This window comes from Aethalodelphis obliquidens, unplaced genomic scaffold (assembly GCF_003676395.1).
Source record: "Aethalodelphis obliquidens isolate GAN/ISIS:26980383/991018 unplaced genomic scaffold, ASM367639v1 scaffold79, whole genome shotgun sequence".
Taxonomy (NCBI): domain Eukaryota; kingdom Metazoa; phylum Chordata; class Mammalia; order Artiodactyla; family Delphinidae; genus Aethalodelphis; species Aethalodelphis obliquidens.
In genome coordinates this window covers 1,058,286-1,075,278 of record NW_020838023.1, presented here as the reverse complement: position 1 = coordinate 1,075,278, position 16,993 = coordinate 1,058,286, and the positions used below count along the sequence as shown (strand labels likewise).

The 16,993-nt window shown below is 35.5% G+C and overlaps 1 protein-coding gene across 3 annotated transcripts in view; it reads left to right on the top strand.

The window, feature by feature from the left end:
- CSMD3 (CUB and Sushi multiple domains 3) overlaps window positions 1–16,993 on the top strand; it is a 1,084,122-nt gene that overhangs the window by 834,661 nt on the left and 232,468 nt on the right. For all 3 annotated transcript variants that reach the window (XM_027092553.1, XM_027092552.1, XM_027092550.1), the window contains one exon: window positions 3,116–3,232. In XM_027092553.1, coding sequence (XP_026948354.1) covers window positions 3,116–3,232 — 117 coding nt within the window. The remainder of the gene's footprint in view (window positions 1–3,115; window positions 3,233–16,993) is intronic.

Sequence of the window (16,993 nt, the reverse complement as noted above, 5' to 3'; positions counted from 1 at the left end):
CTTGCTTTTATCTTCTACTGATTGTTAATAGAGCCAGAAAGATAACGGCTGACCTTTTCTGTACTAGCCAATAAAATGAAATTAAAACAGGAAGAAAGAATACAGAAAGCTTCTAGGAACCAACATTACAAGAATTAGTAAAGCTGGCCTGGCTTAGTCATTATTCCATTTAGATTTTTATAAACATAAAACAGATTACAGTATATCTGTACCTCACAGCATAGTGAATTTTCTCTTATTTACATACTACATAAAATATTGTCAGTCACCACAATATTCAACATAATTGACTATAAATTAGGCCATGCTGTAAGCACTGACCAGAAAAAATGTAAAATTATTGCTACCAGTACAAATAACAAAAACTAACATAATATTAGTTACCATAAAGAGCTGTGATTATACTGCAACCTTGTATATATTCATTAGTGGTTAAAAAGCTTCATATTTTTTTCATATTTATAAATGAGATTTTTAACAAGAGCTGTCCCAAGAGTCCATTATGCAAAATAAAATATTCAAAACATATTGAGGCTATCAGATGCATAGTAATGTAGAATGGCAGAATGTTCATGACTAAGTCACAAAGTTGAACTTGAGTTAGAACCTCTCATTTCTATTCATTCTTTCAAAATATAAAAATAAGAGCTTTTGTCACGTACATTCAAAGTATTGTCATTTTGGAGCACCTTAAGATCAGAAAGAAAATTAACATAAAACATGCTGCTTATTCTTGAGTGATTCTCTCATCAGTACTATTATCAGTTGAATAAAGTTATCAGTGCTGAAATAAGAATACACCTGACTAATCTCATACAATAATGAGTGATGAGAGCAGTGCTTCTTTGGTTATTATCGTCATTGTCAACTTGTTCTAAGGAGTTCTAATTTTACTATGTTTAATTCTAACTATTTATTACCATTTTATAGAACATTAAAAGGAAAAAAGGTAGAACATTTATTAGCCACCCAACTCAGTACAACTTACTGTTTGCTTTGTATGTGTGTGTTTTAAATATATTGCTGTATCTTTAAACTTTGGCCAGAAATCCATCAAACGTTTTGAACTTTTTGAACTGTCATGACTCTTCTCAAGCCACCTAACACACCATTGCATTCAGCTCTCTTTAAAAGGAAACTCAGGCATTAACTCCAATAAATTCCCAGCATAAAACCTAAACCTATGTATTTTCAGTCTTCTTCAGCTCTTTTTCTCAAGTCACAGAGGACTGTCATTAATGCTTTCTAAACTTAATCACTCCAGTTTAGTTTTTGATCTTTCCCAAGCCTCTAAGTCAGTGCTCCAGATTTTCCCTCTTTAATGACTCTGTCCTTCCTGTTAAACAAAACAACAATAACAAAAACTCATTCAGCTTTGCATTTTCCCCCAACTACTCCCTACATTCTCCTTCTGTTTACGGTTAAGATTCTGATTACTTTTGTATCTCTTTATAAACCACTGATTCTTCATCCAACTACAACCTAGCTACCCCTCTCTACTCTAGTTCAAGGGTTAGCAACTTTTTCTGTACAGAGCCAGGTGATATTTTGGGCTTTGCTGACCACATATGTCTCTGGGATGTATTCTGATTTATTTTTTGTTTGTTTGTTTTAAACTCTTTAAAAATGTGAAGACTTCCTTTGGTACAGACTGGATTTGGTTTGCTGGCTGTAATTTGCAGAAAGCGGCTCTGGTTAAAACTATTGTATCAATAATACCAAAAGTTCCTTTCTGGTGTTTGAAGGGACTCCTCCCTACACACATTCAAGGCGAATTAAGTGATAAGCTGAAGGAAGGCAGACCATCAGCTTTAATATTGATAAAGCTGCTGAGCAGTAACAATGGGCTTCCTGTGCAGTTGCAGGTCTCTCCCAACAACCATGGCCACCCCCTCAACAGGTTCACCCTTAAATAGGCTATAGAGGAGACCAGCAAGCTGCTTTACAGGCAGGATGGCTCCCAACCAGAAGTAAAGTTTCTGTCCTGGGCTCACCCATCATTCCATCTCCATGGGGTAAGGGGTGGAGCCAGCAGGCCAGCAAGCCTAGGCAAAACCCCGCCTGGAGGAGACCAGAGGCATAGAGAAGTAGCTCCCTGCTACCTAATACTCTAGACCGCCAGCCCCCCTCAAATTCCTTTTTCATTTATTACCACTTTGCAACACGATGGTTTTGAACACTTTCTTTTAATTGAAACTTTCCTCCCCATTGGCTCCCAAGAGACTAAATTCTTTGTAGCCACCCTCTCACTAATTCTACCTTGGCATTCTCTGACCTCCTCTTTGGCCATCTTTTCTCATTCTACATACTTTTCTGGGAGATCTCATTCATTTAAATAATATCAACTATCACCTTTTGCTTTTGATACCTATAACTCCTTTAGTAGCCCAAATCTTTCTCTGTGTTCCAGAACTACAAATCCCAAAGCATCCGCCTATCTTGTGAAAAACAGAACAACTATCTACAAATTTTCCAGAAACATTTGTTTCACCCTCATCTTTTTTAGGAACGTAGCACATTTGGGGCTGAGGTAGCAATAATGTCTCTCTCTATGCACCATCAGCAACTCTTCTGATTTAAATGTAAACCATAAGCAGATAGAGATTGGTGAGAGAATATTTTACTTAGATGAGTGGATGAATGTGTTTGTACAGCCATCCCTGTGCTGTGTATAGAAGTACCTCAGTTGGTGGTAGCATAATCAAGGTTGATTTTGTGTAGAGTTTCAAAGCCTCATGGTGAGTAAAACAATTTCCCACTGCATGTGTAATTTCTCATCATTATAAAAGAGATGATTATCTTTATACTTTTATCATAAATGAAAGCAGGCCACCATTATTACCTTTAGAGATAGATAGCACCTTTGCAACATTATTATATTACTTTGTTTCTGAGAAGAGTAAATCTGAATACTCAAAAAGAAGCTTTCTGTTGCATGTGCACAATTTTTGACTTTTAAAATATTTGACAGTGGGGACGTTGTTAAAAGATGGAAATAAATGATATTCCTTAAAATCCAGTAGCCATAATTTTTATAGCATGAAAATAGTCATAGTATGAATTTTTAAATGTTTTTCTAAAAATAATATTTTTTAAACATTTTTTTTATTTCCAGCACCTTGTGGAAGTCGTTCTACAGGTTCAGAAGGCACTGTTCTATCACCAAACTATCCAAAAAATTACAGTGTGGGACATAATTGTGTTTATTCTATAGCAGTTCCCAAGGAGTTTGGTAAGTAAGATACATCTCATCATATAGAGTATCATTCCAGACATGCTTTATTTTCACTATGTGCTATCAAAATGTTAGTTGTTTTTTAATGAAAATATTTACTATTCATAAAGTACTTTACAATTTTTTTTAGATAGTAGCTTTGTAATAATAAAATTTTAAGGTTATTTTACTCATTTTGAATTTATAGTCAAGTGCACAGGTGAACAACAATATAAAAATGAAAACAGGATTGTTTTTAATTTTTAAAAATAAGTACATCCAGTAACCTTGCAAGTGCCTTCATATTGGAATTTCATAAAATGGGAAATTACCAGAGCATAAAGCAAAGTCTGCTCTGCAAAATATGCATAAAATCAAATATAGAACTTTATAATAATGACAATAATATGTACAAAACAATCATATCAGTTTTATACTTTATTAACACATTTCCAGAAAGAAAAGATTTTGGTTTTAGGCACCTAGTTTCTGGGACAGCAAGGAATATAAAAAGACAGCAAAGGACATTTCAGCTCATCTTGTCAACCTGACAATCTGTTCTGCATTGGCACTGAGAAGACAATGTGTCCTTTGCTGCCTTCACATCTCCTTGATCACAAGTCTTAGAAGTCACTTACCTGGCTTCTAAAGGTTTTGGATCTGAAATCCAGCTGGATCTAACCCAGATTTAGCTCTCTTTATGGATGGATAGGCAAAGGAAATTTAGTGAGCAGTAAACTGTTGGAGAGAGGCTGAATGTTTAGACTTCTAGAATTTAGATTTACAGCATCATGTTACATGGTAAAGGATTTGCTGTGAAATGAATGTCTGAGTCAGGATGACAAGTGTTATAGCAGAAGGACCTAGATTTGATCATATCAAGATTGTTGGATCACATATTGACTTAATGTTTCTGCTGATTATAAAATAAGCTGATGCTTCCAGTCCAATTTCTTATAATGAGATATTACCTATATATGCTCTATATACCCTCCTTTTCTCTGTTCTGAAACAAGTCCAAGATCCTCAACTTACTTAAAAGAACATTGTCATCAGAAGGGAAGTACTAAACCTTTTATTTTAACCTTAAAATAGAATTGATGATGTTAGCATTAGCAAGGTGTCTGTTTCTTTTCTCCAAACTATTTCTTCTTCTTAGCATGTGATCGGTTAAATCAGAGTTGAGTTCTTTAATTGTGAAGAGAACAACAGTTTAGAAGGAAAAACGTCATCCACTTAATCATGTTTATTTTATTTTATTTTGTTGCCTTTTGTGCCCAAGAGAGTCCTTCCCTTGCTAGAGGGGTTTATAGGCCCCAGCTGCCGAAAATATTACATGGTTGATGACAGAATCCTAGCAATGCTAGTCCAGAAGACTGCATGGCTATCTGAGTCCTCTTTGGAAACCATTAATTTGTTCTTTTATACTTGTTCTTGGGATGTCATGCAATCAAAGGAATGAAAAGGAAGAAAATCAGGCATTTCCTTTTCTGACGCATAAACATTTGGTCACCTGGAGGTATTTTACAGTATCCTATGCATGTATGCATGTATGTTCAAAAAGAGAAGAAAAAAGTACTGATTAAAATAAAATTAAATTAATAGATTCCTAATGAATGGAATCTTTATTTTAGCAGAGTTAATATAAGTTAAATTTAATTATCTTAATATGAAATAATGCAACTAAAAATTGGTGGTTTTTAACACTAATTTTTTTTTAAACAAGTCCTTTTGGATTATCTGTGGGTAAAATCAAATGCACTTTGATTTATTAGTAAGGAAACTAATTTTGTTTTTATAAATGTTGCATCATTCTTTACTTCAAACTACTCATAGAGTCAAACAGAATTCTAGTTTCAGCTTGTCACACCTTAGCTATATATCTTTGGACAAGTTACATAATCTTTTTTGAGACTCAGTTTCTTTATTTGTAAAGCAGGGATCATTATGTCTATGGAGCAGAGCTGTTGTTAGTAGTAAACGAGAAAAAAATATATATGTATATATGATATCTTACATAGTTCATACTATTGGGTTTAAGAATGCTAGCTTTGGAGTCAGATTTCTGGATTCAGAACACAACTCAATTTACTCTTTTTCATTGGAGTAATTACATCATCTGCCTGAGTCTTACTTTTCTTATCTCTGAAATAGAAGTGGTAAATGTCTATTTCTTAGGGTTATTTTATAATTAAATAAAAAATATGCAAGTGATTGGTATAATAACATAGTAAGTCATACACACACGAGTGCACATACAGACACACTTTTTTTTTTTTTTGTGGTATGCGGGCCTCTCACTGTTGTGGCCTCTCCCATTGCGGAGCACAGGCTCCTGACGCACAGGCTCAGCGGCCATGGCTCACGGGCCCAGCCGCTCCGCAGCATGTGGGATCTTCCCAGACCGGGGCAAGAACCCTCATCCCCTGCATCGGCAGGCGGACTGTCAACCACTGCGCCACCACGGAAGCCCAGACACACTTTTTTTATGTTCACATTCATAGGCACTCCCATCGCCCCCAAAAGATGAAGTAAAATGACCTGGATTACTGGATTGCCCTAGGGTCTTAAGAGTAGCCTGGCTAAAAATAAAACATTTCTATTATGTAATTAAAGCATGAAAACAAATACTTTGTGCTTTATATCTCCAGTGACTATCCAACCACCTATTGATCACTTAAAATTTTCTGGGAGCAGAGTAGAGGAATTAAAAACTACTGATCATCATAGATTTCTTCCTGTCCCTACCTTTACCTCTTTAATGTGAGATAATCAAGCAACATTTACTGGATCTCTGCAGATCAAATTTCTATTTTGCTTCTTCTTCCTCTCATTCTCTCTTTGCCATAATTTCTCTCTGTTGCCACTTTGAGTTCTGTTTTATGACTTTTTAGTATCACTTCATAGCATATCATACTTCTCACTTTTTCCCTTTTCTTGTCATTTATCCCAAATTATAATCATTTCTTCTTCCATATCTTTTATATGCTGACACTCTTAGAATTTAATTCTTAAAATCATTTAGCATAAGATCTGTCAATACACTCAGTTCATATATTGGGATTGCAGTTTTTTACAAGGGTTAAGGTTCTAAAGTCATTATGTAAGGAGAAAATCACATAGAATCAACATTACCCATGAAATACCTTAAATCAACCATAGAAGATCATCTACATGGTTTTTTGTAAGCCATATTATTTCAATAATTCTAACAGGACATTTTTCCTCCAGTGTTAGAAAGATAACACTGTAATTTGCAGTGTGAGCTAGTGAGCTAGTTTGGTTTCTTACAGGTCACTTAATACCAAATTACTTTCATTTATTTATTTTTGCCCAGCATAGATTTGAATTCATATCAATTAAATGTGCACATAATGTGACTCTACTAGTTGATTTAATGAATACTATTTTGTCGGTGAATTCCTATCTTTCAGTTTTTCTAGATAAGAGAATCATCAATTCATAACGCTTTCATCAGCATCATTGGATTTCATTTCAACTTCAGATATTAGGGTTACTTTGGTAATACTCATTCTGAAGGATTCAAGTTGTTTTAAATACTTAGAAAAATAACAATTATGGATCAGTTATTGATATTTTGCTGTCTTTCTTCTAACAGTTAAACTATTTCACTTGGATTTTTTTGGTTTAAAAATACCCCACTTGGGACTTCCCTGGCAGTCCAGTGGTTAAGACTTCGCATTTCCACTGCAGGGGGCACGGGTTTGATCCCTGGTTGGGGAACTAAGATCCCACGTGCCACACGGTGTGGCCAAAAACAAAAAATGCCCTACTTTATCTATTAATAAAATAAGTTTTAATTTTCCTTCATCTTTCAATTTTAAATTATAAGTTGTTTCCCCTGATGGTTTGGTTACTAAATTTCTTCATACATTAATTTTAAGTGCCAAAAACATGGCAGACAATTTTATTATTTTGAACTTGGTATAGGTAAGATGCTTTAGAATATAAGAAAACTGTTGACATTGTTAGATGGAAAATATTTTTATTAATATCGTGTTTTTATACCTATAGTGTAGGGGCCAAAATCATATTGCAGGGAGGGGGTGGTTAGTAAAATTGGGAAAAATGTTGTGAACTTCTATTTCAATAATCTTGGCTGAGATAAAACAGAAAGAGTTAGGGTGATAGCTAAAGTAGCATACTAGTCAGAGGCTAATGTTTGTTTTTGACTGTTTTCTCTTGGGGTAGAAGATAATGGAGTTTTTACTTTAAAGCTCAAGAGAACAATAGTAGTGGGGGAGCAAAATTGAAGATTTTAGATGGACCGATTGGTAAAGCAAGATCCTTGAAGCAATGTAAGGAGATGGGATTTTAAAAACCTGGAGGTCCTCTTTAAACTATAATTCAGGAGAAGTGATTCCTAATTAGTATCGTACCTGAATTAGTTTCACATGGAATATTGCCTTGTGAAATTATCATCACTTTCTGATCTCCCTCCCCTTTTCCCCTTCTATCACCTGCTCTTTACATTACGGGGAGTATCTGTAAAAGAAATATATTAGTGTCCTAGGGCTGCCATAACAAAGTACCACAAATTTAGTGGCTTAAAACAACAGAGATTTTTTCTCTCACAGCTCTGGAGGCTAGGCCCCTGAAATCAAGGTATCAGTAGCATGACACTCCCTCTGCAGACCCTAGGGAAGAGTCCTTCCTTGCTTAAGTAAGTCCTTCCTTACTGTGTAGAATGTAAACTAACATTCAGATTTCTTGGAGAATTCCAACATGTTAAGCACCTTGAGGAAATCCAAGGATAGTCTGTGGTGACTTAACTTTGTGTTTAGCCTTCCAGATAGTCTCACCTCCTAAAAGACCCATTATGAATGCATATTTGTTAAGATACAAAACTTACTCTTTCCCAAGATTAGCTTTCACAGTGGGATCTTGGAAGTGTGCATGAAAACCACTTCAGGTTTTCCTTCTTAGATTTCCCAGTTAAGATGCCCTTTCTCACATCTTTTGTTCTTGGTGTAGACTCTTGGTTGGATAGGTTTCAAAGTCATGAATCCCTAAATCACAGAGTTATTGTCAGTCTAGTCTACTCTGTACAAGGGACATAGAGTTACTAAAACCTTTTGTGTATTGCTGTGGGAGAGGATTTTTGTTTTGTTTTATCTTTAAATTAGCTGTCATCATCTTAAACTTTTCTCCTAATTCCACATATTTTATACTTGTTATTTGCAACCATTTTCTATCCTATCTCCCACTGTAGTATTTTTCCTCCAGTCAATCTAGAAACATCTTTCCCTGTGACATTGCCTACAATATAGGGTTATAGCTGTTTTTTTTACGTTAATTTCAAACTTTATTGTAATATATTAAAACTGATCATGATCTGTTAACAACCATCTCATTAATTCTTATTATAGTCATTAAATTTAGTACTTCCTTTCCATCTTATAGACTTAAGAAATCACTTAATGATTGTAAAATGCAATTTATTTTTACAATATATCTTTCACATTTCTGTGTGAAACTGTTATTCTCTGAAAAGTAGTCTTTAAAAATTTAGGTCGCCTTAGTATTTAGAAGGAAAAAGCAAAATGGATTGAAACTAAGATGCACACACACTATATATAAATGTATATATGTGTGTATATATATGTATATATGGACTTTTTAAGGTGCACCAATATAGTTATGACCTGCATATGGAAGGTTAACTGACTAGTCTCATCTTTTATGTTAAAACTGATAGCCGTTCTTTTGCTCTGTGTATATTCTCCTTTAAAACTCAGGCATATATTTGACCATTTGCCTTTTTTTAAACTTTTATTGGCATATAGTTGATTTACAATGTTGTGATAGTTTCAGGTGTACAGCAAAGTGATTCAGTTATACATATATATATTCATTCTTTTTCAGATTCTTTTCCCATATAGGTTATTACAGAATATTGTGTAGAGTTCCCTGTGATATACAGTAGGTCCTTGTTGGCTATCTATTTTATATGAGTAGTGTGTATATGTTAATCCCAAGCTCCTAATTTTTCTCTCCCCCACGTTTCCCCTTTGGTAACCATAACTTTGTTTCCAAATCTGTGAGTCTGTTTCTGTTTTGTAAATAAATTCATTTATATCATTTTTAAAATTAGATGCCACATATGAGTGATATCATATGTTATTTGTCTTTCTCTGACTTACTTCACTTAGAACGATAATCTCTAGGTCCATCCATGTTGCTGCAAATGGCATTATTTCATTCTTTTTTCATTGCTGAGTAATATTCTGTTGTATATATGTACCAAATCTTTATCCATTCCTCCATCGATGGACATTTAGGTTGCTTCCGTGTCCTGGCTATTGTAAATAGTGTTGCAATGAACATTAGGGAGCATGTATCTTTTTGTATTATGGTTTTCTCCAGATATATGCCCAGGAGTGGGATTGCTGGATCATATGGTAGCTCTATTTTTAGATTTTTAAGGAACCTCCATACTGTTCTCCATAGTGGCTGTACCAATTTACTTTCCCACCAACAGTGTAGAAGGGCTCCCTTTTCCCCACACCTTCTCCAGCATTTATTGTTTGCAGATTTTTTTGATGATGGCCATTCTGACCGGTATGAGGTGATACCTCATTGTAGTTCTGATTTGCATTTCTCTAATAATTAGTGATGTTGAGCATCTTTTCATGTGCTTTTTGGCCATCTGTATGTCTTTTTTTTGGAGAAATGTCCTTTTAGATGTTATGCCCATTTTTTGATTGGGTTGTTCGTTTTTTTGACATAGACCTGCATGATCTGTTTGTATATTTTGGAGATTAATCCCTTGTTGTTGACCATTTGCCTTCTGATCTTATACTTAGGTGTTTTCAAATGACCTATTTTATTCAGCATTGTTTACATAGTTTATGTTTTTATTACCTGTCTTTATACTTAATTCAGTAATTTATTGTCATTAATTTTCCCCATATTTTAGTGACAAATTGTTTTGAGATTCTTTTTATATTCTCATTAAGTCACTAAATCATTTTATTGGCATTCTGTTTTTTCCTGGTGTGAAGTTTTCAGTATTGAATGAACTCTTACAGTCATTCAAGGCTATTTATATTTTATATTTAAAGTGTATGACACTTTATTTTTTAACAGTGCAATTGCATCAAATTCAATGATTAGTCTTTTCTAAATATTGAATTTACTTATCTAACAATGACAAATAATGTTCACAAAATGTGTGTTTATTCGATATTTATATTTGCTCTTTATCATCACTTGTTAGATACAGAGCAATTGAAAAGAAAAGGGAGCTCTTTTACTCTTAAAATTGATGATTGTGTTAATGTCAATATGCAGAAGTGACTCTGTTAATTGTGTGCCTGTAAGAAAGGAAACTCTTATTTTTTTGAGCCTAACATTTTAGGGTAAGGAAAATGTAATTATCATATATATTTGTAATCATATTATTTGGTTACTATTTCTATAATTAGATTTGAAGCCATGTTTGGTGACAGATAGAACAGGATCCCCCATTCAGATTTGGTTCAGTTGTCAAGACTCATGATACCACACAAGACCAAGAGGGTACAAAAGGATGTATTACTCATATAATGAGGCTTTCTGAGAAGAGCAGGGAAGTAACCAAGACTGGATCCAAGCAGATCCAAAATTGCTTAAGGGAGCAAAGAACACTGACTGGCTTTGGGTTTTATAGGTGTGGTGTTGGAGTGAAAGCCCCCGCATGATGGTCAGGGCTTGTGAGGTTTGAACTTCCCAAAGCTTGTAAAGGAGAATGCACGCAGGCTTTCTTGTCAGCTTGCCCCAGATATCAGGCAAAAGGGAAACTGGGGGATGGAGGAGAGCTTGAAACTTGTTAGCAGTTAAAGATCAAAGATGATCGCCTTCATCACAATTCACTGTTAGTGTCTGACTGAGTGAAATGTGCCACATTTGAACTTGTTTAAAGCCACAATGGCACTGTGTGAGACCTGCATCCATTTACTAAAGGAGATGAAAATTCATTGACTACCTTGTTCCAGAGCTCAGCAATATGGTGAGAAGTGAAATGAGTGCCTTGATCACTATCAATAACGATTAGAACTCTGTAAATGACATGGACTGTCTTGATGAGGTCTTGTATTGTGGCTTTATTTTTTAATTTTTTAAAAACTCTTTATAGGAGTATAATTGCTTTACAATGGTGTGTTAGTTTCTGCATTATAACAAAATGAATCACCTATACATATATCCCCATATCTCCTCAGTCTTGCATCTCCCTCCTACCCTCTATATCGCACCCCACTAGGTGGTCAAAAAGCACCGAGCTGATCTCCCTGTGCTATGTGTCTGCTTCCCAATAGCTATTGGTTTTACATTTGGGAGTGTATATATGTCCATGCCACTCTCTCACTTGGTCCCAGCTTACCCTTCCCCCTTCCTGTGTCCTCAAGTCCATTCTCTAGTAGGTCTACATGTTTATTTCCTTCTTGCCCCTAGGTTCTTAATGACCTTTTTTTTTTAGATTCCATATATGTGCGTTAGCATACGGTATTTGTTTTTCTCTTTCTGACTTACTTCACTCTGTATGAAAGACTCTAGGTCCATCCACCTCACTACAGATAACTCAATTTCGTTTCTTTTTATGGCTGAGTAATATTCCATTGTATATATGTGGCACATCTTCTTTATCCATTCGTCTGTCGATGAACACTTAGGTTGCTTCCATGTCCTGGCTATTGTAAATAGTGCTGCAATGAACATTGTGGTACATGACCCTTTTTGAATTATGGTTTTCTCAGGGTATATGCCCAGTAGTGGGATTGCTGGGTCATATGGTAGTTCTATTTTTAGTTTTTTAAGGAACCTCTATACTGTTCTCCATAGTGGCTGTATGAATTTACATTCCCACCAACAGTGCAAGAGGGTTCCCTTCTTTCCATACCCTCTCCAGCATTTATTGTTTGTAGATTTTTTGATGTTGGCCATTCTGAACAGTGTGAGGTGATATCTCATTGTAGTTTTGCTTTGCATTTCTCTAATCATTAATGATGTTGAGCATTCTTTCCTGTGTTTGTTGGCAATCTGTATATCTTCTTTGGAGAAATGTCTATTTAGGTCTTCTGCCCATTTTTGGATTGGGTTGTTTGTTTTTTTGATATTGAGCTGCATGAGTTGCCTGTATGTTTTGGAGATTAATCCTTTGTCAGTTGCTTCATTTGCAAATATTTTCTCCCATTCTGAGGGTTCTCCTTTGTCTTGTTTATGGTTTCCTTTGCTGTGCAAAAGCTTTTAAGTTTCATTAGATCCCATTTGTTTATTTTTGTTTTTATTTCCATTTCTCTAGGAGGTGGGTCAAAAAGGATCTTGCTGTGATTTATGTCATAGAGTGTTCTGCCTATGTTTTACTCTAAGAGTTTGATAGTGTCTGGCCTTATATTAGGTCCTTAATCCATTTTGAGTTTATTTTTCTGTATTCTTTTACAAGTAGCTGTCCAGTTTTCCCAGCACCACTTATTGACGATGCTGTCTTTTCTCCATTGTATATTCTTGCCTCCTTTATCAAAAATAAGGTGACGATATGTGCATGGGTTTACATCTGGGCTTTCTATCCTGTTCCATTGATCTATCTTTCTGTTTTTGTGCCAGTGCCATACTGTCTTGATTATTGTAGCTTGTGGTGTAGTCTGAAGTCAGGGAGCCTGATTCCTCCAGCTCTGTTTTTCCTTCTCAAGATTGCTTTGGCTATTCGGGGTCTTTTGTGTTTCCATACAAATTGTGAAAATTTTTGTTCTAGCTCTGTGAAAAATGGCACTGGTAGTTTGGTAGGGATTGCATTGAATCTGTACACTGCTTTGGGTAGTATAGTCATTTTCACAGTGTTGATTCTTCCAATCCAAGAACATGGTATATCTCTCCAGCTGTTTGTATCATCTTTAATTTCTTTCACCAGTGTCTTACAGTTTTCTGCATACAGGTCTTTTGCCTCCTAAGGTAGGTTTATTACTAGGTATCTTACTCTTTTTGTTGCAGTGGTAAATTGGAGTGTTTCCTTAATTTCTCTTTCAGATTTTTCATCATTAGTATATAGGAATGCAAGAGATTTCTGTGCATTAATTTTGTTTCCTGCTACTTTACCAAATTCATTGATTCGCTCTAAGAGTTTATCTTTAGCATCTTTAGGATTCTCTATGTATAGTTTCATGTCATCTGCAAATAGTCACAGCTTTCCTTCTTCTTTTCCGATTTGGATTCCTTTTATTTCTTTTTCTTCTCTGATTGCTGTGGCTAAACCTTCCAAAACTATGTTGAATAATAGTGGTGAGAGTGGACAACGCTGTCTTGTTCCTGATCTTAGAGGAAATGGTTTCAGTTTTTCACCATTGAGAATGATGTTGGCTGTGGGTTTGTCATATATGGCCTTTATTATGTTGAGGTAAGTTCCCTCTATGCCTACTTTCTGGAGGGTTTTTGTCATAAATGGGTGTTGAATTTTGTCAAAAGCTTTTTCTGCCTCTATTGAGATGATCATATGGTTTTTCTCCTTCAATTTGTTAATACGGTTTATCACATTGATTGATTTGTGTATATTGAAGAATCCTTGCATTCCTGGGATAAACCCCATTTGATCATGGTGTATGATCCTTTTAATGTGCTGTTCGATTCTGTTTGCTAGTATTTTTTTGAGGATTTTTGCATCTATGTTCATCATTGATATTGGCCTGTAGTTTTCTTTCTTTGTGACATCTTTGACTGGTTTTGGTCTCAGGTTGATGGTGGCCTCATAGAATGAGTTTGGGAGTGTTTCTTCCTCTGCAATTTTTGAAAGAGTTTGAGAAGGATAGGTGTTAGCGCTTCTCTAAATGTTTGATAGAATTCGCCTGTGAAGCCATCTGGTCCTGGGCTTTTGTTAGTTGGAAAATTTTTAATCAGTCTCAATTTCAGTGCTTGTGATTTGTCTGTTTATATTTTCTATTTCTTCCTGGTTCAGTCTCAGAAGGTTGTGCTTTTCTAAGAATTTGTCCATTTCTTCCAGGTTGTCCATTTATTGGCATATAATTACTTGTAGTAGTCTCTCATAATCCTTTGTATTTCTGCAGTGTCAATTGTTACTTCTTTTCATTTCTAATTCTATTGATTTGAGTCGTCTCCTTTTCTTCTTGATGAGTCTGGCTAATGGTTTATCAATTTTGTTTATCGTCTCAAAGAACCAGCTTTACTTTTATTGATCTTTCCTATTGTTTCCTTTATTTCTTTTTCATTTATTTCTGATCTGGTCTTTATGATTTCTTTCCTTCTGCTAACTTTGTGGGGGTTTTGTTATTCTTTCCTTAATTGCTTTTTGTGTAAGTTTAGGTTGTTTGAGATGTTTCTTGTTTCTTGAGGTAGTATTATATTGCTATAAACTTCCCTCTTAGAACTGCTTGTGCTGCATCCCAAGGGTTTTGGGTTGTCGTGTTTTCATTGTCATTTGTTTCTAGGTATTTTTTGATTTCCTCTTTGATTTCTTCACTGATCTCTTGGTAATTTGGTAGTGTATTGTTTGGCCTCCATATGTTTGTATTTTTTACAGATTTTTTCCCATAATTGATATCTAGTCTCATAGTGTTGTGGTCAAAAAACATACTTGATACAATTTCAATTTTCTTAAATTTACCAAGGCTTGATTTGTGACCCAATATATAATCTATCCTGAAGAATGTTCCATGAGCACTTGACAAGAAAGTGTATATTGTTTTTGGATGGAATGTCCTATAAATATCAATTAAGTCCATCTTGTTTAATGTATCATTTTAAGCTTGTGTTTCCTTATTTATTTTCATTTTGGATGATCTGTCCATTGATGAAAGTGGGGTGTTACAGTCCCCTACTGTGATTGTGTTACTGTCGATCTCCCCTTTTATGGCTGTTAGCATTAGCCTTATGTATTGAGGTGCTCCTATGTTGGGTGCATATATATTTATAATTGTTATATCTTCTTCTTTGGATTGATCCCTTGATTATTATGTAGTGTCCTTCTTTGTCTCTTGTAGTAGTCTTTATTTTAAAGTCTATTTTGTGTCATATGAGAATTGCTACTGCAGCTTTCTTTTGATTTCCATTTGCCTGGAATATCTTTTTCCAACCCCTCACTCTCAGTCTGTATGTGTCCCTAGGTCTGAAGTGGGTCTCTTGCAGACAGTATATGTTTGGGTCTTATTTTTCTATCTATTCAGCTGGTCTATGTCTTTTGGTGGGAACATTTAATCCATTTACATTTAAGGTAGTTACCAATATATGTGTTCCTATTACCATTTACTAAATTGTTTTGGGTTTGTTATTGTAGTTGTTTTCTTCTCTTCTTTTTCCTGCCTAGAGAAGTTCCTTTATCATTTGTTGTAAAGCTGGTTTGGTGATGCTGAATTCTTTTAAGTTTTGCTTGTCTATAAAGGTTTTAATTTCTCCGTCAAATCTGAATGAGATCCATGCTGGGTAGCATAATCTTGGTTGTAGGTTTTTCCCTTTCATAACTTTAAAACTGTCCTGCTACTCCTTTCTGGCTTTCAGAGTTTATGTTGAAAGATCAGCTGTTAACCTTATGGGGATTCCCTTGTATGTTTTTTTGTTGTTTTTCCCTTGCTTGTTTTAATATTTTTTATTTATATTTAATTTTTGATAGTTTGATTAATATGTGTCTTGGCATGTTTCTCCTTGGATTTATCCTGTATGGGACTGTCTGTGCTTCCTGGACTTGATTAACTATTTCCTTTCCCATATTAAGGAAGTTTTCAACTATAATCTCTTCAAATATTTTCTCAGTCCCTTTCTTTTTCTTTTCTTCTTCTGGGACCCCTATAACGCAAATATTGGTGCATTTAATGTTGTCCCAGAGGTCTGAGACTGTCCTCAATTCTTTTCATTCTTTTTTTCTTTATTCTGCTCTGCAGTAGTTATTTCCACTATTTTATCTTCCAGGTCACTTATCCACTCTTCTGCCTTAGTTATTCTGCTATTGATTCCTTCTAGAGATTTTTAAATTTCATTTATTGTGTTCATCATTGTTTGTTTGCTCTTTAGTTCTTCTGGGTCCTTGTTAAATGTTTCTTTTATTTTCTCCATTCTGTTTCCAAGATTTTGGATCATCTTCACTATCATTACTCTGAATTCTTTTTTGGGTAGACTGCCTATTTCCTCTTCATTTGTTTGGTCTGGTGGGTTTTTACCTTGCTGCTTCATCTGCTGTGTGTTTCTCTGTTTTCTCATTTTGCTTAACTTACTGTTTTGGGGGTCTGCTTTTTGCCGGTTGCAGGTTCGTAGTTCCTGTTGTTTTTGGTGTCTGCACCCAGTAGCTAAGATTGGTTCAGTGGGTTTTGTAGGCTTCCTGGTGGAGGAGACTGGTGCCTGTGTTCTGGTGGATGAGGCTGGATCTTGTCTTTCTAATGGGCAGGACTGCTTCCAATGATGTGTTTTGAGGTGTCTGTGACCTTATTATGATTATAGGTAGCCTCTCTTCTGATGGGTGGCATTGTGTTCCTGTCTTGCTAGTTGTTTGGCATGGGGTGTCCCGCGCTGTAGCTTGCTGGTTGTTGAGTGGAGCTCAGTCTTAGCATTGGGATGGAGATCTCTGGGAGAGCTTTCACCGTTTGATATTACATGGAGCCAGTCGGTCTCTGGTGATCCAATGTCCTGAACTTGGCTCTCCCAGCTCAGAGGCACAGGCCTGACACCTGGCTGGAGCACCAAGACCCTGTCAGCCATATGGCTCAGAAGAAAAGGGAGAAAAAGAGAAAGAAAGAAAGAAAGAGAGAGAGAGAGAGAGAGAGAGAGAGAGAGAGAGAGAGAGAG